Source organism: Echinococcus granulosus (genome assembly GCF_000524195.1).
Source record: "Echinococcus granulosus chromosome Unknown EG_S00003, whole genome shotgun sequence".
Classification (NCBI taxonomy): Eukaryota; Metazoa; Platyhelminthes; class Cestoda; order Cyclophyllidea; family Taeniidae; genus Echinococcus; species Echinococcus granulosus.
In genome coordinates, this window is record NW_020170383.1 from 654,884 (window position 1) to 670,248 (window position 15,365).

General features: G+C 40.8%; 4 protein-coding genes across 4 annotated transcripts in view; 3 read left to right on the top strand and 1 right to left on the bottom strand. All coding sequences in view use genetic code 11, as the record gives it.

Annotated features, from left to right (window-relative positions):
* The window catches only part of EGR_00762 (EF-hand domain-containing protein), a gene marked incomplete at both ends in the record, with an annotated part of 9,685 nt that extends 2,729 nt beyond the window's left edge, over positions 1-6,956 (top strand). Inside the window, 11 exons of the mRNA XM_024490011.1 lie at positions 1,011-1,119; positions 1,153-1,528; positions 1,674-1,810; positions 1,959-2,186; positions 2,249-2,402; positions 2,477-2,664; positions 2,733-2,873; positions 3,203-3,336; positions 3,821-4,090; positions 5,424-5,616; positions 6,834-6,956. Of these exons, the coding sequence (XP_024355414.1) occupies positions 1,011-1,119; positions 1,153-1,528; positions 1,674-1,810; positions 1,959-2,186; positions 2,249-2,402; positions 2,477-2,664; positions 2,733-2,873; positions 3,203-3,336; positions 3,821-4,090; positions 5,424-5,616; positions 6,834-6,956 (2,053 nt within the window). The remainder of the gene's footprint in view (positions 1-1,010; positions 1,120-1,152; positions 1,529-1,673; positions 1,811-1,958; positions 2,187-2,248; positions 2,403-2,476; positions 2,665-2,732; positions 2,874-3,202; positions 3,337-3,820; positions 4,091-5,423; positions 5,617-6,833) is intronic.
* A 48-nt stretch (positions 6,957-7,004) lies between these two features.
* Positions 7,005-12,312, bottom strand: EGR_00763 (Cysteine/serine-rich nuclear protein; the record flags this gene model as incomplete). The annotated part of the gene is made up of 5 exons (XM_024490012.1): positions 7,005-7,049; positions 8,465-8,860; positions 9,225-9,578; positions 10,203-10,591; positions 11,577-12,312. The coding sequence occupies 5 exons, from the start codon at positions 12,310-12,312 to the stop codon at positions 7,005-7,007; spliced, it is 1,920 nt and encodes a 639-aa protein (XP_024355415.1).
* Positions 12,313-13,105: 793 nt separating this feature from the next.
* On the top strand, positions 13,106-13,585 carry EGR_00764 (hypothetical protein; the record flags this gene model as incomplete). The annotated part of the gene is made up of 2 exons (XM_024490013.1): positions 13,106-13,234; positions 13,481-13,585. The coding sequence occupies 2 exons, from the start codon at positions 13,106-13,108 to the stop codon at positions 13,583-13,585; spliced, it is 234 nt and encodes a 77-aa protein (XP_024355416.1).
* A 339-nt stretch (positions 13,586-13,924) lies between these two features.
* On the top strand, positions 13,925-15,026 carry EGR_00765 (Peptidyl-prolyl cis-trans isomerase; the record flags this gene model as incomplete). Its single annotated transcript, XM_024490014.1, has 5 exons — positions 13,925-13,975; positions 14,288-14,518; positions 14,552-14,741; positions 14,771-14,868; positions 14,907-15,026. 5 exons carry the CDS (start codon positions 13,925-13,927, stop codon positions 15,024-15,026), a joined length of 690 nt encoding a protein of 229 aa, XP_024355417.1.
* Between the last annotated feature and the right edge of the window lie 339 nt (positions 15,027-15,365).

A 15,365-nucleotide genomic window follows, 5' to 3' on the forward strand; every position in this document is an offset into this window, starting at 1 on the left:
CTTCTTATCTTAGTGTTTCTCTGCCACCCTATTTTCCTTCTGCCAACCTGCTTATCCATCAATCTCTCTCTTTGCTTTCTTATCTATCGGGATTCCTTTCAGCATTAAAATAATCGGAGGGGACATCACTTTGCCACCTAATATAACCTCTCACGTAATAGTCAAAAACATTTTTATAATTTTTTTTTGCTAAAAAACGAAAGTTCAGCGTGGCTCCATGTATTAATGTCCCTCATGGAGAACATGGACTATGGTGACTGCAAAAAGTAGACGTAATTTTTAGCCATTCTGTTAGGAATCCTTACAAAACACTGCTCTGTGGACCTTCTTCCCTATTCGTGTCGTCAAAATTTGACCTGTTTCAAAAGTTGGAACTTAAGATCTGCCGGCAATACCCGATATTCAGGTACACATTCGAAGAACAGCGTGTTGGGGAAAATTATCCCGCGTAACGAGGCTTTTGAGCAGCTTAAAGCCAAATCACTAATCTTTTTTGATGTAGTCTGGTAGACAGTAATTTTTATAAGACTTCTTTGGTTGAAGTGTTTGACTACGTTATTGCACATGGTTTGATATTTGCACTTCCTCCAATAAATTAAGAATAACTTTAATGCTTACAATATCATCTTCCCTGATATAATTTCACAAAATGCGACTTTGAAGTAGACTACTTCACTCCATCAAACAACACAAATTACAGTTGCCTTTTTTGTTTTTGAAATGTTAGTTCGGTCATGCCTTCAATATTTAGCAGCATCCTGGTCACTACACTGAGTTAGAGTTAATTTTTAATACCTTTACTTTACTTTGTGCGTATCTCTAATTCAATATAACAGTATAATAAGACTTTAAGCCCACGCATATCTGATTTTGTTTCTTTTCTTTTAGGTGTTTCTTTAATCACTTTGCAAATTACAAGGCCCTTTGTTACCCTCTAAAAATTAGTTTATGATGAAATACAAAATGTGTAATGTTTGTTTGCTAGCGGTGGTTTAAGGTGGATTGTTAAGTTGTTCGAATGAATTGCAGTACAATTTACTAGTCGCGAAGCGTTCGTCAGACGAATATAAAATGGAGAAGCTGCCTTGTTTACCAGGCTATAACCTTATGAATCTAACAGTTTGTTTGTTTTTTTTTGGTTAATTTGTTAAGAAAACACGCTTTCATAGGTCACAGACACTAAATTATAGAAGTGGCTACCGCATTCCTGATCCTTATCCAAGTGTAGGAATTGGTGGTTATCCACTAAAAGTGAACCAACCAACAGAAAGTGATCTGGATGAACTAGTAAACTACCATCCACTTCTTACTAATAGCCGTAACAAAGTGGTCCCGTTGCCGGAATTCACCCCAGATTACGTAGCATTTGATAAGAAGGTCCTGCGTTTCTACGGTTACTTCAAGGAAAGTGTCACCGAATCTGCAGAGGAACACTATCGAGTCCGAAACGTTATGATTTATTACCATCTTGAAGACGATAGCATGCACATTTATGAGCCGATTGAGTTTAATAGCGGACTACCACAAGGTAGCAAAAACTGTATTGGTCTAAAGCGCTTTGTGTTAAAACTTTGCATGATAACGCTGCTCAATGTCTAAAATTCTTCTTATTTGAGCTTGATTTCCCTGAGTAGATTCTTGGACCCCTTGAGCAAGTGATACTTTTGTGTTAGGTCGGATAGTGAATCGACAAAGAATCCCGAAAAACGGTCTCGGTGATTACTACACGTGGAAGGATTTGAATCTTGGCATGAACATCACAATTTATGGTCGAGTGTATCGTATTGCGAACTGTGACACATTCACTCGAGTGAATTTTCGTGTGGACTTTGTTCATATATTTCATTAGTGAATCGATACATTTAATCCTTAAATGATACAAGCATCGTGCTTTCAATTTATAGAAGTGATTTCATTTCACGCTCTAAATAATCTATTTGGCCTATGAATGTGTTTAGAACTTCTTTGAAAGTGAAGGCATTGAATTAAATGAATCAGAGTCTATACCCAAAGACCCATACCTTGAAAACCGAGCAATGTGCGAGAAGGTGCAATCGACCATTGCAAAATCAACCTTTGATACTCGCCGACAGCACTGCGAATTGGACCGGCAAGTTCTACGTTTCTTCGCTGTCTGGGATGGCACAAAAGAACTTTTAGGGGATCTTCGAAAGTTTTCTATTCTAGTTAGTTTAGATTCTTGTCTTTTGTTATAATTCATCGTATTTAATGCGCCTATCCTTTTCAGTATTACTTGAGTGATGACACGATGGAAGTGCGGGAACATCATACTAGGAACAATGGTCGGGATCCCTGTTCTGTGTTAATTCGTCGACATCGTTTTTTCAAAAACCATGATAACATACCTGCAACATTTCCAATTGTTTGTCTGGAAATCTCATGTAAGTGATCCACTTCTTATTATGTAAAATTCCGGTTAGCAATAAAAAGGGCAACCTTTATTATTATGCTTTAGCCAATGAGATTAAAGAATGCTATAGCCCCAAGGACTTACGTATAGGCGAATCTATCGTCATCTATGGCCGTCCTTTCCTTCTTTACGATTGTGACAGTTTTACGAAAGCTTGGTACTATCAGAACTTTGGTCTAACAGATTTTAAACCCATTTCTGTCGGACAAAAGGATCCTGGTATTAGAGAACCCGTAAGTTATGGCTGAGAGGTTGGGGTCGTTTGATTATGCCTTTCTTGCTTTCGGTTTTTTTATTTTAGGAACAGCCATACTGTAACGAATCAGAATTTTTAGGGCATAACCCACATTCTATCAGCGATTCACATTGTACCCGGACGAAGTTTAATTTGGGAAAGCAGGCAGACCATTCTACAAAGGCGCTGCGATATGGAGCCAAACTCGTGAGAATCCTTGTTGATTAAAATTATTTTTTCCTCTGTCGCATTGTTTAAAGATATTTGAATAAGTGTTCTCTATTTCCTTTACTGTACTTTAGGAAACGCCTATTTGTGGTGTGATTCCCCTTTGTCCTAGCTGTTTTTTGGTTGTAGTTATCAAGGCACAAATAAAGTTGCATAAGCTAATTTAGCATTCATGCCAGTTTTATGGGTAAAGCCTTGATTTTTGTAAAACGAGATATTTCACTTTGAAGCCTAACTGTGATCTCCTAAAAGGGTATCAGCAGTTGTAGGCATATTTTAAGATCCACATATTTCCTATTTGACTTTAGGCAAGTGGCTACCCAAACGATAGTCAGCGCAAATTCATTATCAGCTATCGTCTGGTTGATGACACGATTCACATATGGGAAATTCCGGTACGAAATTCCGGTTTTCCTGGTGGCACGTTTCTCAAACCAACGAGGTGCTGTTCGTCTGCCGCTTTGTTTACATCAAGCATTATTTTCAAATAATTGTTTTGCTGACTTTGTCTCTGGAGCCCATACAAATAATTAAAGCAGTCGATTAGGATGGTGTTTGAGTTGCATCAAAATTAGTAAATTCCCGTGGATTTCGAGCTTTTAGTCACCGATAGTCCATAATTTTTAAAATATTTTAAGGATTTCTTTAATTTTTTTTGTTTTAGCCATACAGTATTTGACAGTTTCACCGTATCAGTCATTAATCATTAGCCTTTGTGATTCTTTATACTTTGCTTTTATTTTACGAAATTAATATGTAAAACGTTGTCAATTCTCATTTAAAAATGCTGTAAAAAGCACTTTTTCCGATGTTTGATTCTGTAGTGAAAACAACGTAGGCTATTGTTGGGCAGAGTAGGAGTATTCTTTAGTCGCGTAAGTGACACATGGGTTTTTAAGCTAACTATTGTTTGAATTTTATGGAAGAATTGTCAAGCCCGGAAGTACCGTGGAGAAGCCAGATTATTATGGGCCAAAAGATTTTTTCATTGGCTCCATCATCGACGCGTTTGGTACTCGTTTCCTAATAACCGATGCGGACGAGTACGTGGTTAAGTTCATGGAAGCCCACCAGGATCAGTTTCCGGAGAGTTTGATCGGGAACCTCTCGTCGAAGGTGGTATCTGATATCATCATGAAGAGTACTGTTGAATCCAGGTCCTGCAAGAAGGGCAGTGCAGCGAATCTCCAGCGAAAGTATGATGATTTTTCACTTTTCCCGAACCTACGAAACACCACTCCACTGCATAATTTGAATATGTAAATTCGTAAACTAGGCACTCGGTTTATTAACGGAGCCAAAATCACGGGCTTATTTTATCCCAGTCATGTTGTGCCATCACTGATGTACAAACGCGCAAATCGTCTTACTTTTTTGATGTTACCATATTGTTTAAGTGCCCAATCTTTTATAGCTTCCCCTAAAGGTCATGACTTCCAAATTCAAGCGTTGCATTGGATACTTACTTGTGCCAATGGTATGGAGTGATGTACTCGTTTTCTGTTTCCCTGACTCCTTGTGTATTTTATGGTGCGAGAATGCCACCTACCTTCGGATTCTCGACTTATCACCGATACAGCAGCGTGTGTCTCAAATAAGATATCAATAAAAATTCACTATCTTGGATTAAACTCTTCATTTCTAAAACGATTAAATCGCGATTGTCCCAATCGTTACACCACGCACGTTACAGTAGTTGGACATTGCACGCCAAAGCAAACTTTGATCTGTCAGAAAATGCGTTTTTTTTTTCACTTAGGTTCATTAGAAAGTCATTTACATAACTTACTACATTTGTCTGGATGTTGCATGGCTTTTTTGATAATGCCTTGCTCCGACTTCCAACCTTGGGTACATGCATCCACCTAGGAAGGAAGTTGTCATTTTGAAGGCATTTTAATTTCATATTGGCGCAGAAGTAGCTGAGCGATTTCTTTACAGATGTGTATACTTCACCTCATCCTCAAACAGTTATATGGTCTTTTAAATGATCCCAATCACTACTTTTTATTTGTCCTTAAACAATTTCTCCAGTGTCAAAATGCTTTATGCAGCCTTATTAATTCCCTGTTGTTCCCATTGCGAATTAGTTGCTTCTCAAAATTAAGCTTTACTCAAGAGATCGTGCAATTCGGTGCCTAATCGTACAATGCGTAGCTAACTTTTGCACGGTGTTCCGCCATCAATATTGCAGTCTATTTTTTCTCGAGCGTCCTCCCGTTCGCCTCTCCGTCATACAATTGTACCCCCCTCAGTGCCTATAGGAAACTTGTTTAGGTGTTCCAGTCCTCCGCTACTACCGCCACCATCAATATACAATTTTTCTTTTCTGATATGGGTTGGGTCGATTCAACAATTTTATTTTAAATTTACGCTAGATTCTTGTTTGCCGTTTATGTCGAGTGTATTTACAAGTTTTCTTACCATTTTGTTTCACTTCACGAGTGGTTCTAATACAATGGCAGTTTGTATTATTTCATGTTTAGCTACATAAGTTAAATGAGCTCATTTTTTTTTCTTAAACAACAGCCCAGGTGACATTGACAAGCTGGTTGGTGAATTGGCCGTTCAGTTCAGAAAACTGGCCCTCAGCGCCGAAACACGAATGGACGCGTTCTTCCTGAAATACAATAAGGACAGACTGTGCTTTGTGGATGTTGAGACCCTGAAAGACATTTGCAAAAAATTGCAGCTCCCAGGAGATGAGGACGTTCTCAACCACGTAAGACATACCATTCTCAATCTTGCACGTTTCTAAGTTAAAATGTCGCCGTGATTATTCATGAAATATTGGTCACTCACCTATTAATTATTCGAGGATCTGACAACAATTGCACTCACTCGTACGCATAGTCTTCATAAGAATGGGTGTCTAGTTTCAGAAACTGTCATTGTTGGTCTTCTTAGCAGCTCGAGTTGTCGATAAAGTTTTAGCTAGCTTAATTTAGTATGGAAGAGCATATATTCATAACGTAAAGAAGGGCTGGGGGGCCATTAAGCACGACCTGGGGGTCATGCCCTCAAGTGGAAGTACAGCCTTCAGGGACCCACTTACCTACGGTGTGTAACATACAAACAAAGTGCCAATTCACTACAGCCTTAGCTACTATTCTTTAACGTCAATGCAGCTTTGTTTGGTGCTAATGCTGACCAGACCTCGTAGCTTCTTGCACCATACTCAGACGGCGTAAATCGCTTCAGTACGTGGAATGGTTGTGCATGATATACCTTTTTGCACAAACGCACTCGTCCAGGCAGAACACTACCCTCATTAGCTTACTTCAGTACTAACATAGATCCTTCCCCTCCCACTCACTTGTCTACAGCCATTAAACGAGCAGGGCCTTATCCATGCTGCATCCCGGGTTGAGTAGGTAAAAACAGTGAATTTCAGAGGTGCTTCTGATGTTCTTTATTAAACATCAAAACCAGAATGCTTCCTCCATGATCATCCCCATTTTTGGTTAAGATTTTCTTAAAATGTGGTAAGACCAATTGATGCTTCTTTCATTCAACAATAATCCAATTTCCACCCATTATTACTAACGTTACTATACAGGAATGTATGCATCCCTTTACTACTTTCGTTTCGCATTGTCATGTGCATTATATATTTAACTTGATGCAAATGATTCACACATATCGGTCCTGGGTAGGAATGTTTGGATTTACAAATGACGAAAGTATTTGTTTCATTACAGTCTCACGGGATAGACACTTAAAGATCCATCTCCTGACTAGGTGAGGTCAAGTCTGAAACCATAACCTCCCCAATCGATTATTCTTCCACTGAAATTGTAAGAATGACCTTGACTATCAGTCACTAAGGCCACTTGGTTAGAGGTACTAATACAATATTGCTTAACTCGTTCCGTAGCACTTGACCGTCTCTGTATGACGATGCCTCTAAGGCTTCTCGATGTTGGCTATCTTCTACAGTTTTTGGACAAATATGGTACCAACGGCCGAATGACAATAGACGAGTTTCGAGCCTTCTTCCTCGACAAACCAAAGCCGGAGTGCTCGATGGTTACTTGTGCGAACTCAAAGCCCTGCATTTGAGATGAACGCGAGGGCCAGCCGATGGAATCTCAAGAAGTCGCTTGATTATCAATTGTCGTAAAGTGTTTCCGGCTGAGCCCGTTCCCCTTCCTCCTAAAGCAAAGAAAAAGTAACAAATTCTCGCCTAACTATTTTTTTCCTCTATGCCAATTTCAATCTTTGGTTTGCGTTTAGACGGTAAGACTCGTTTTTTAAGTCACTAACTGTTTCACGTCTGTTGTAATGACTAGCTAAAGTCTGGGCGAAAAATTACGCAGATCCTATTTATCATTTAATCTCAGAATTTGGGATGTCTCAATTACCGTTATTTTCTAAATCACCTACGTATTTAATCAATCCGTGGACTGCTCGTCGTTCGTGTCCTCACTTTCGAAGTGGCATTTCCACACAATCGCAAGAGTGATAAAACCCCTCCTCCACACATTCACAGCTCGCGATTTTATTTTTCAAATCGTGTGACTAAAAATATATTTGTGTCACTTTCAATCGTGCATCCTACCACCTAAAGGTGCACCTTTCATCCAAACAGTAAGCTTAAGACTTTGCTAGCGTAATAAATCGCCGGACAAATTAGGCCCTTTCTGTTGGGAAAGTGTAGCACGAAGCAGTCTGACTGATCTTCATGTATCGGTGTCTCTGGAAGGTTTCGGTCTTTTCGCATCGCATTCTGCACTTACGAACAGTTTTCAGCGGACCAAGCATGTTCTTGGGATGACCCCATCCCTAATACGGATGTCAGACGCGTGACATGGGCTGACACCCCCCGATGATAACGGCTCACCAAGCATCTCATCAACATTTGCTTTTCAAGATTTAAACTTCCCCAGATATGCTCTCTTTCGCCTTGGTACAATTCAGCTGACCATGTACCATGACCAGATTCACAAGTGCAAATATGAAAACCAGGAGTTGACGGCTGGCTACACTGAGATGAAGCGAGATAATGTCAGCAATAAATTCATCGCGCTGAAATTTTACCATGACGGAAAACTGGTGGTCTAAATTAACTTCAAAATTCCCAGGTTACGAACCTGTCAATCAAAATTTACCGCATTTGATTCATCTTTTGAAGTGGAAAATCCACTGTCCACACAAAACCCGAACTCTAAGTTGAGTACACGGTAAAAAGCTCGGAGTTGTAAACACATCTAAATGCGAGTAAAATGTGATTAATTAGCTCTTTGAAGATACAACGAGTGCGAGGGTTAACAAGAGATCTGATGGCTAAGAGACCGATAAGGAATTCTCATGATTAGACTGTGGTTGAAGTTGCGACTTCACAGCAGGTAGGTCAAGTAGCGTGTGAAAGCAATGAGAGGGACCGATGACTTGGTGATCAAGGGGAGGATGTGTGCAAGTGAATAAAAACTAGCGTCAAGGTTACGCGCGCGTACCCACTCACATGTACGATATCACAGGGTATGAGGGAAAAACTTTATACAGACTGGACGAACGAGAAGTAGGGGATGGGTAGGCCAGTGGTTAGGGGAAAGCGTTTAAGCAATTACCACCTCACAGACCGAAGGTGGACGACGGGAAGAGATGGATGATGCATTAGTCCCCTCCTCCCTCCCCACTTCGGGACCCGTACCAGTTATCTCGTGGGGGCCTCGGAACAGAGAAGCTATCGGATCCAATCGACAAAACGACGGTGACGAAGTAGTCTCTTTCAATGAGTTCGCATCGCTCATCCCGCTGGTCAATGGTTCAACAAGTGGGGGCCGGAGCGCAGCACGGCCCAATTCGCTGGTGCTACACTGATCTGGAAGAACAACACTGTCACAGTCATCACCATCATCCTCTTCATCATCATCCTCTTCGTCGTCGTCTTCGTTATCCTCTCCGACATCGTCACAAGAAACAGTATTCAGAAGAACCGTGTTTAATTGCTCAGCAATCTGACTCTGAAAGTAAAATGAGGCAGCTACTGTTTACATTTCAATCAAATAGTAATAAATGAAATCCATTGTTATCGTCATAATAAAGTAAGTCAGTCGACTGCAATAAAAGAAGTTTCGCAAGGCATCATTTACACGTTCAGACTCAAATTAAAGAGGAGTAATTCAGCTCTTCAAAGTGTAAACCATAAACGTATCTTATCGCGAAATGTACTCTGAGAAGTGGACCAAAAGTAACAGTGAGACCACTGATATTTCAAACCTGTTCTTTTCGCAGCGGTGCAGTAGCGTCAAACCATTTTGGCATTAAGGAAACTAACCATAATGAGAGTTATAAGCACGAAACATATCTGAATTGAAGAGCACCCACCATTCGAGGGCTTGACTGAATGAAGCTACCCTCGCCACAAACAGCTTCCACGTTCCCTGTATCGTGAGGAAAGGAGGCGGAGTTGACAGTAAGATTGTCCGAGAGCATCCTCTGGCTTGACTCAACTGTTCCCTCCCCTTCCCCCTCCTCTTCCTCTTCCTCAGTCTCGAAGCCGTTCTGCAGCCTCTGCTGACACTGCAGTTCCTGCACTAGAAGGTGCACATACCGGTCATTCTGACAATCTTGACATCCGCCGTTGGAAGCCGTTGCATTGAGTGCCTCCTCTACACTTCTAGAAGTACCCAATTTTAGGACATGGGATGACGACGGTAAAACTTGACATTCTCCAACATCCTAAAGTAAAAAAGTGTTTCCGTCATTAATGAGGCAGAACTGTTCTCCCCTGAATCAATAGGCAATCTGGACTTAAAAGGGTCATCTGTGCAAGCATAACTTAAATGTGTACAATGCACCCATAGATATTGCCATATAGCAGCTGAACATCATGGAATGACTGTTCAGCACCTTGAAAAAAATACCATATGGTTCTCAATTTTGACCACTCACCACCCGCATTTTGGCGCCAAATTATCAACAGGTCGGTAGTGTTATATCGAGAATTACCAAGTGCTCGCCAATTTTTTAGAAATCGTTTGCATTTAATGTGTATTACAAAGACTGTTAAAGAAGGTTAATTGTTCGACAAAAAATATCTACAAAATCTACACTTTTCAGTCAAACAGTCTCCTGAACTTTAAATACAATTAAGAATACAGTAAAATTACAGCTTAAAAATCTGCAACATCTCTCGGAAAAAACGACGACTCGTTACTGGTGCAGGTAACTTTTGATTACGGAATCACTCAAGTATATCAGACAAAAAAAATAAAAAAAATCCGTACTACCGGTTACATAAGGTTCATATCGGACCAAGTGCTAGTAGTTTACTTCGAATCAGCCAATGAAGCTGCAGCTTACCTCTCCAAAAAACTGTGCAGCACAAGCATCCCTCGATTTGGGAGGGACGGCGACCTCGAGGAGGCGAGACCGTTTAGTGGGAACAGAGGCATTGGTGGCGGTAGCAGCTTCCCGCTCCTCGGACTCTAAACGCATACGCGTGTGGAGGTAGTGGGTGCGCACACGCACGGGATTAAACTCGATGCGGCCCTCGGGGTTGGAACAGTGGCTGGGGCTGAGGCAGGCACAAGGGAATCTGGCTCGATCAACTTGGCACGGAATGCCGTTGAGAGCGCACTCGCAGGTCCGCGGGTCGCACATCCCAGTGGGACAGGTACAGCCACATTTGGAACGGCTCTTCCGGATGGCTTCACATTCGTGCTTCTCCGCAGGGTCAATCTTATGGAGGCCTGTATCATGAAACACCAAGCCAGCAGTGTGCGCACACACAAAAATGCAAACCCTATTTCTCATGACATTGGCGAACGTTCACGTCATGCAAAGAGGATAGTGGGATTTTAAAATTCAAAACGAAAGCTGGGTGCTATGCATGAGATGAGAAACCAATTATACCAATTTAATAATAATGCACTCGCTTTTATCTGGATTTACTGATAATAGTTTGATTACTATGCATCATGTTTGATAATAATAAAACCAACCTTATGGATGCAAGCAATATTTAAGGAAGGAAAAGGCAAGATACAAAATGAAATATACACGAAAATTAAACGACGGAGCCGAACGACCTAACCAATCCTGCAAGCTCATGAGAACTAAGCGCGTAGGTCCGCTCAAATATCCAGGTAACCCATTAGTGGATTTTACACATCAGAAAGCGCTTTGATTCCAGATAAGACTTTATTGGCATGACTGTGTTTATTTTATGACAGTTAACTTGAGATATCCGATCAATAGGCAATAAGAACCTTCAAAAATGGCTAAGATCCAATTTCGTCATAATGCAAAAAAGAACAACCGGAATCCTAGGAGAAATAGGTATTCGAGATGCAAAAAAACTGATTTGCACAAAGTACATCAAGCGCCCAAACGCAGGTTTTTTACGCACACAAATTCATATTCTTTAGGAAAAAATTATCACAGCAAGACAAAATTGTAAAAAATAGGAATATGTAATAAAAGCAAAGAGAAATAAAATGGATTTGTACAGATCAAGCTAGTTTCCGTGGTATTCCCACAGAGGAACACTACCTATCACAAGAAATCAATAAGTAGTTCACGAGTGTGTAAATGTCGCCAATATTAAGAGGCACGAGAAACCATGGCATAGTTTCAGCAAAAAAAGAAACAATTAAGAACTTATTCTCCGCATGTAGTTTTCTGAGCGACATGACGGATGTTCAAAGCGGAAAGATTTAGATAAAAATCATTTACCAGCCTTCCGCAATAGGACACGACGCCGTTTAACGGAGAGAGGTTGCAAAAAATAATACTCTTCCAGACTATCTAAAAAGCTCAAATCATCGTCACTAGGGTTTTCGATGGATCCCACGGGTCGTTTCAAACACCTGCTATCAACGTTTCTTAAAATATTGCTGCATTGTCCAGCCTCATTTTTTCGCGTTAACAATCGCTGCTGGCATTTGACGCGAGATTCAAGCATCCGGAATTGTTGAAAGGATAGAAGAAGTTTACCCTCAAGACAGAACCGCAAAAGGGCCGAATAACGTTGATACTTTCGTCGACTTTGGTGTTCAATAACAGAGACCTGTTCTTTGCTCCAGTGCTCACTCGCCATTCCTAAAGTAGATCCACCCTGACTAGGGACACAGGCAAATCCCTGTAAGCGATCAAAGTGGTAGAGGTCGACTAGACCGAAGGTGACATGCCTCCTTCTCCTTTTCAAATCCCCCAGTAAGGTATGATGCATTACAAGAAAATTAATCTCATCATCCTTCGCCGAACTGCGTGAAGATAAGGGAAGTGGGAAATCATCGGGAATACCACTCCGCAACGAAATTTCCAGTATTTTAGCGGTCTGAAAAGGAATACCAGCGCATATTGGCCTTATCGATTCAATGTCATCGTCAGTCTTGCAAGAGTCATTTGCTGGTGAAACAGAAGATTCAGAGCTATTTGTGGCGATGTGTCCCGAATTCATGGAAGTCATGGGAAAACTATGCTGAAAAACAAAATTGGAACTAGTAAAAAGGACTCTAGGTACGTTTAGAAACAAAAGGAAATGTGTACAATTTGCGAATACGCGGAAGCAAGTTTAACGCATGGTCGACTACTCACCCCCTGAATTAAAAATGCACAGAGGTTTCGATGGTTAAAAGAAAGTTGGTAAAAGTGGGAAAAAGTAACGAGCACCACATAGGGAAGATTCTGGTTTTATATTAAGTGATACAGCTAAGCCCAGTGAGCGAAAAAGTTGACAAAAGACCAAACTAACCAGGAATGATAATGCAAATAGTAGCGAGAGCGCCAAAACAGGGCAACTGTCCCACCCGCCTGCCAATAATATGAGTATACTAACAAGAACAATGGCATCATACGGAGTTATAAAAAATACAAAAACCTATCATGATGTGCGAAATAAAAAATGCACTATTGTTACTTGCATGCTATGGATCCTATAATCACGAAAAGCCTTTTGTCAGGAGCAATATGAAATAAGCAACACTAATAATTAATGTACTAAAAGCATGCATATCTCCCAAAGAAAATCAGTGCGATTTTGTATATTATGCAAGTAGACCTTAAAAACCGCTAAAATAAGTTTTAAAAAACAACCAAAATCAGGGATGGGATAAATTTTTATTAAGATAAACATGTATAATGCTTTAATCTCGTACTGAAACTCCTTTTGTAGCTTCGCTTTTGGGGAAAGCTCCACGCCTATCCAGAAAATCATGAAATTAACTAACGCTCTGATTGGTTTGATATTGGGCAAAACTTCTATGCATGTGTGTGTGCTGAGTCTGTCGGTCTGTTCAGTTGGAGACATGTCTGCGGGAGGCGAAAATCCCAACATGTTTACTGGTTGGCGTTACTACTTCAATACTTATACTATTAGGGGCCGATCAAATGTAAGCCTGTGCTATTTGCAGTGTGTCACTATGGGTTTCGTTAATGCAGTAATTAATTTATGAAACCCGTTCTTTGCCAACTTTTTGGGTAATTGTAGTACTCTCCCCTTGTTATTTCTAGAGTCTACCCCCTTTCCAAATAGTATTGTTAGCTGTGAATAGCATGCTTGTATTAACAGTGTTTCACATAGTTTAAATTATTCTTTATTCAAAATTTTTCTTCTAATGTTATCCTTTTTTCCTCAGGTCGTGTACACGACTTATGCTGCGACCGCCTTGCTAGTATTGGCTCTCAATCGCAGGGTCAAGCGGAATAGGACATTGAGGGAAGCAGCAGAGGGAACGAAGTAGCTGTTTGGACTTCCGCACAGAATTTGAGTTTAAATGGTCCATTATGAAACTAAACATTTTATTAGATGAGTTCTTTAGCGGCAATTTATGCGTTTTGTCTTCAATGTAATGCCGATTTTGGATGTCGATAGTGGCTTACCAGTCGAGCCGCTATCAACAATTATGATATTGCGACTCAAACGCACCACGGTAATGCAAGTCCTGGTCGTTTGCGTCGGCGCAGTGCACCGTTTTTGTCGAAAGGATTAGGTGCATTGTCTTTAGGGTTGGTGGATACGCTTGTTGCGTGACGGAGGAGGCTTATTGCCCTCTTGGTTGTCACCCGTCTCTGTCCGGTGAATGGGTTGGCCGGTGCGGATTGCCTGGTCTTTGGGCTTTGGCATGTCACGGGTGAGATGTTTGGGATCTCGTCGCAAAGGTAGTCGCTGGGGGGGAAAACATAAGTGCTAAGGGTTTGCAATCTTGAGAATTGGATTAACAAACTTCCTGGTTTTTCCAGGACGGGGACCCCTGGATCGGTTGTGGGTCCCTTCGCTTGTGCCTTCTTTAGCGATTATCATTGTACGAGAAAATTCAGTGCTTATGAACGAATTTGCACATAACCTACATTTTATCTCAAAAGTCGAATAAATTTAGTTTTAAAAAAGCGATAAATTTTTCGCTGTAGTTTTGTATTTGTTTTACGCTTCTATTGATGCATAGCGGGAAATTGAGTTCCACCTCGACGTTGTCGTCATGTTTAGGTCCTTCCTTTTTTTCTTGTCATTTGTTTTGGTTGTCACTTGTGCCAGAAGAGGGCCCCAAATAACAGACAAAGTTTTTTTTGATATAACCCTGGGAAATAAAGCGGCAGGTCGAATCGTCATCGGTCTTTTCGGTAATACCGTGCCGAAAACCGTCTCCAACTTTAAGGCTTTTGTTGAGGGATATGAAGTAAGTGAAGACTACACTTCTTCATGTTTTTAGAAAGATGGACAAATATACGGCTTTGCCGATAGCATTTTCCATCGTGTCATCAAGAACTTCATGATTCAAGGAGGTGATTTCACCAACAAAGATGGAACTGGCGGATTCAGTATTTATGGGAACAAGTTTGAAGATGAGAACTTTAAACTTCATCATGAGGGTCCTGGTTGGGTCTCGATGGCTAATTCCGGTATGGTACTGTATTTTATAGATCCTTAGGTCGTGACACCAATGGGAGTCAATTCTTTATAACCCTGGTCAAGACCGCCTGGTTGGACGGGAAACATGTTGTTTTCGGCAAAGTTATTGAAGGGATGGTGGGTATTGTAATGGTTTTCGTAATTTATCTTATTAGGACTTGGTGGAAAAAATCGGTGAAACCGAGACTGACGCGAAGGATCGCCCAGTTGTTGAGGTGAAAATTGCATCGGCTGGAATGTTACCAGTAGATAAACCGTACAACATAGAGCTGTGATGTGGAGGGAAAATTGGACATTTGCCTTGGTTAATTCTTATTTTCTTGGTAGTTTCGCCTGTCCTTTTATTGCTTCCTCAGTGGGATTTTGTACGTAGGTATTATCTCCTGTTTAATGAATCTGGATCGATTGGGATTTTTTTATTTGCGATTATGTTGCGCACCTGGGTAAGTAACTCGGACGAACCACAATCGCGTAACTTGAAATTGGGTTGATAAATCTATCAAACTACTTTTTCACGATCTTTTGTTTTCAGTACCGGCCTTAGGCCTTGGGTGTTACGGTATTTGTGTGATTCTGCACTTTTTAGTCCGTGGTAGTTTGCCTTGATGAAATGT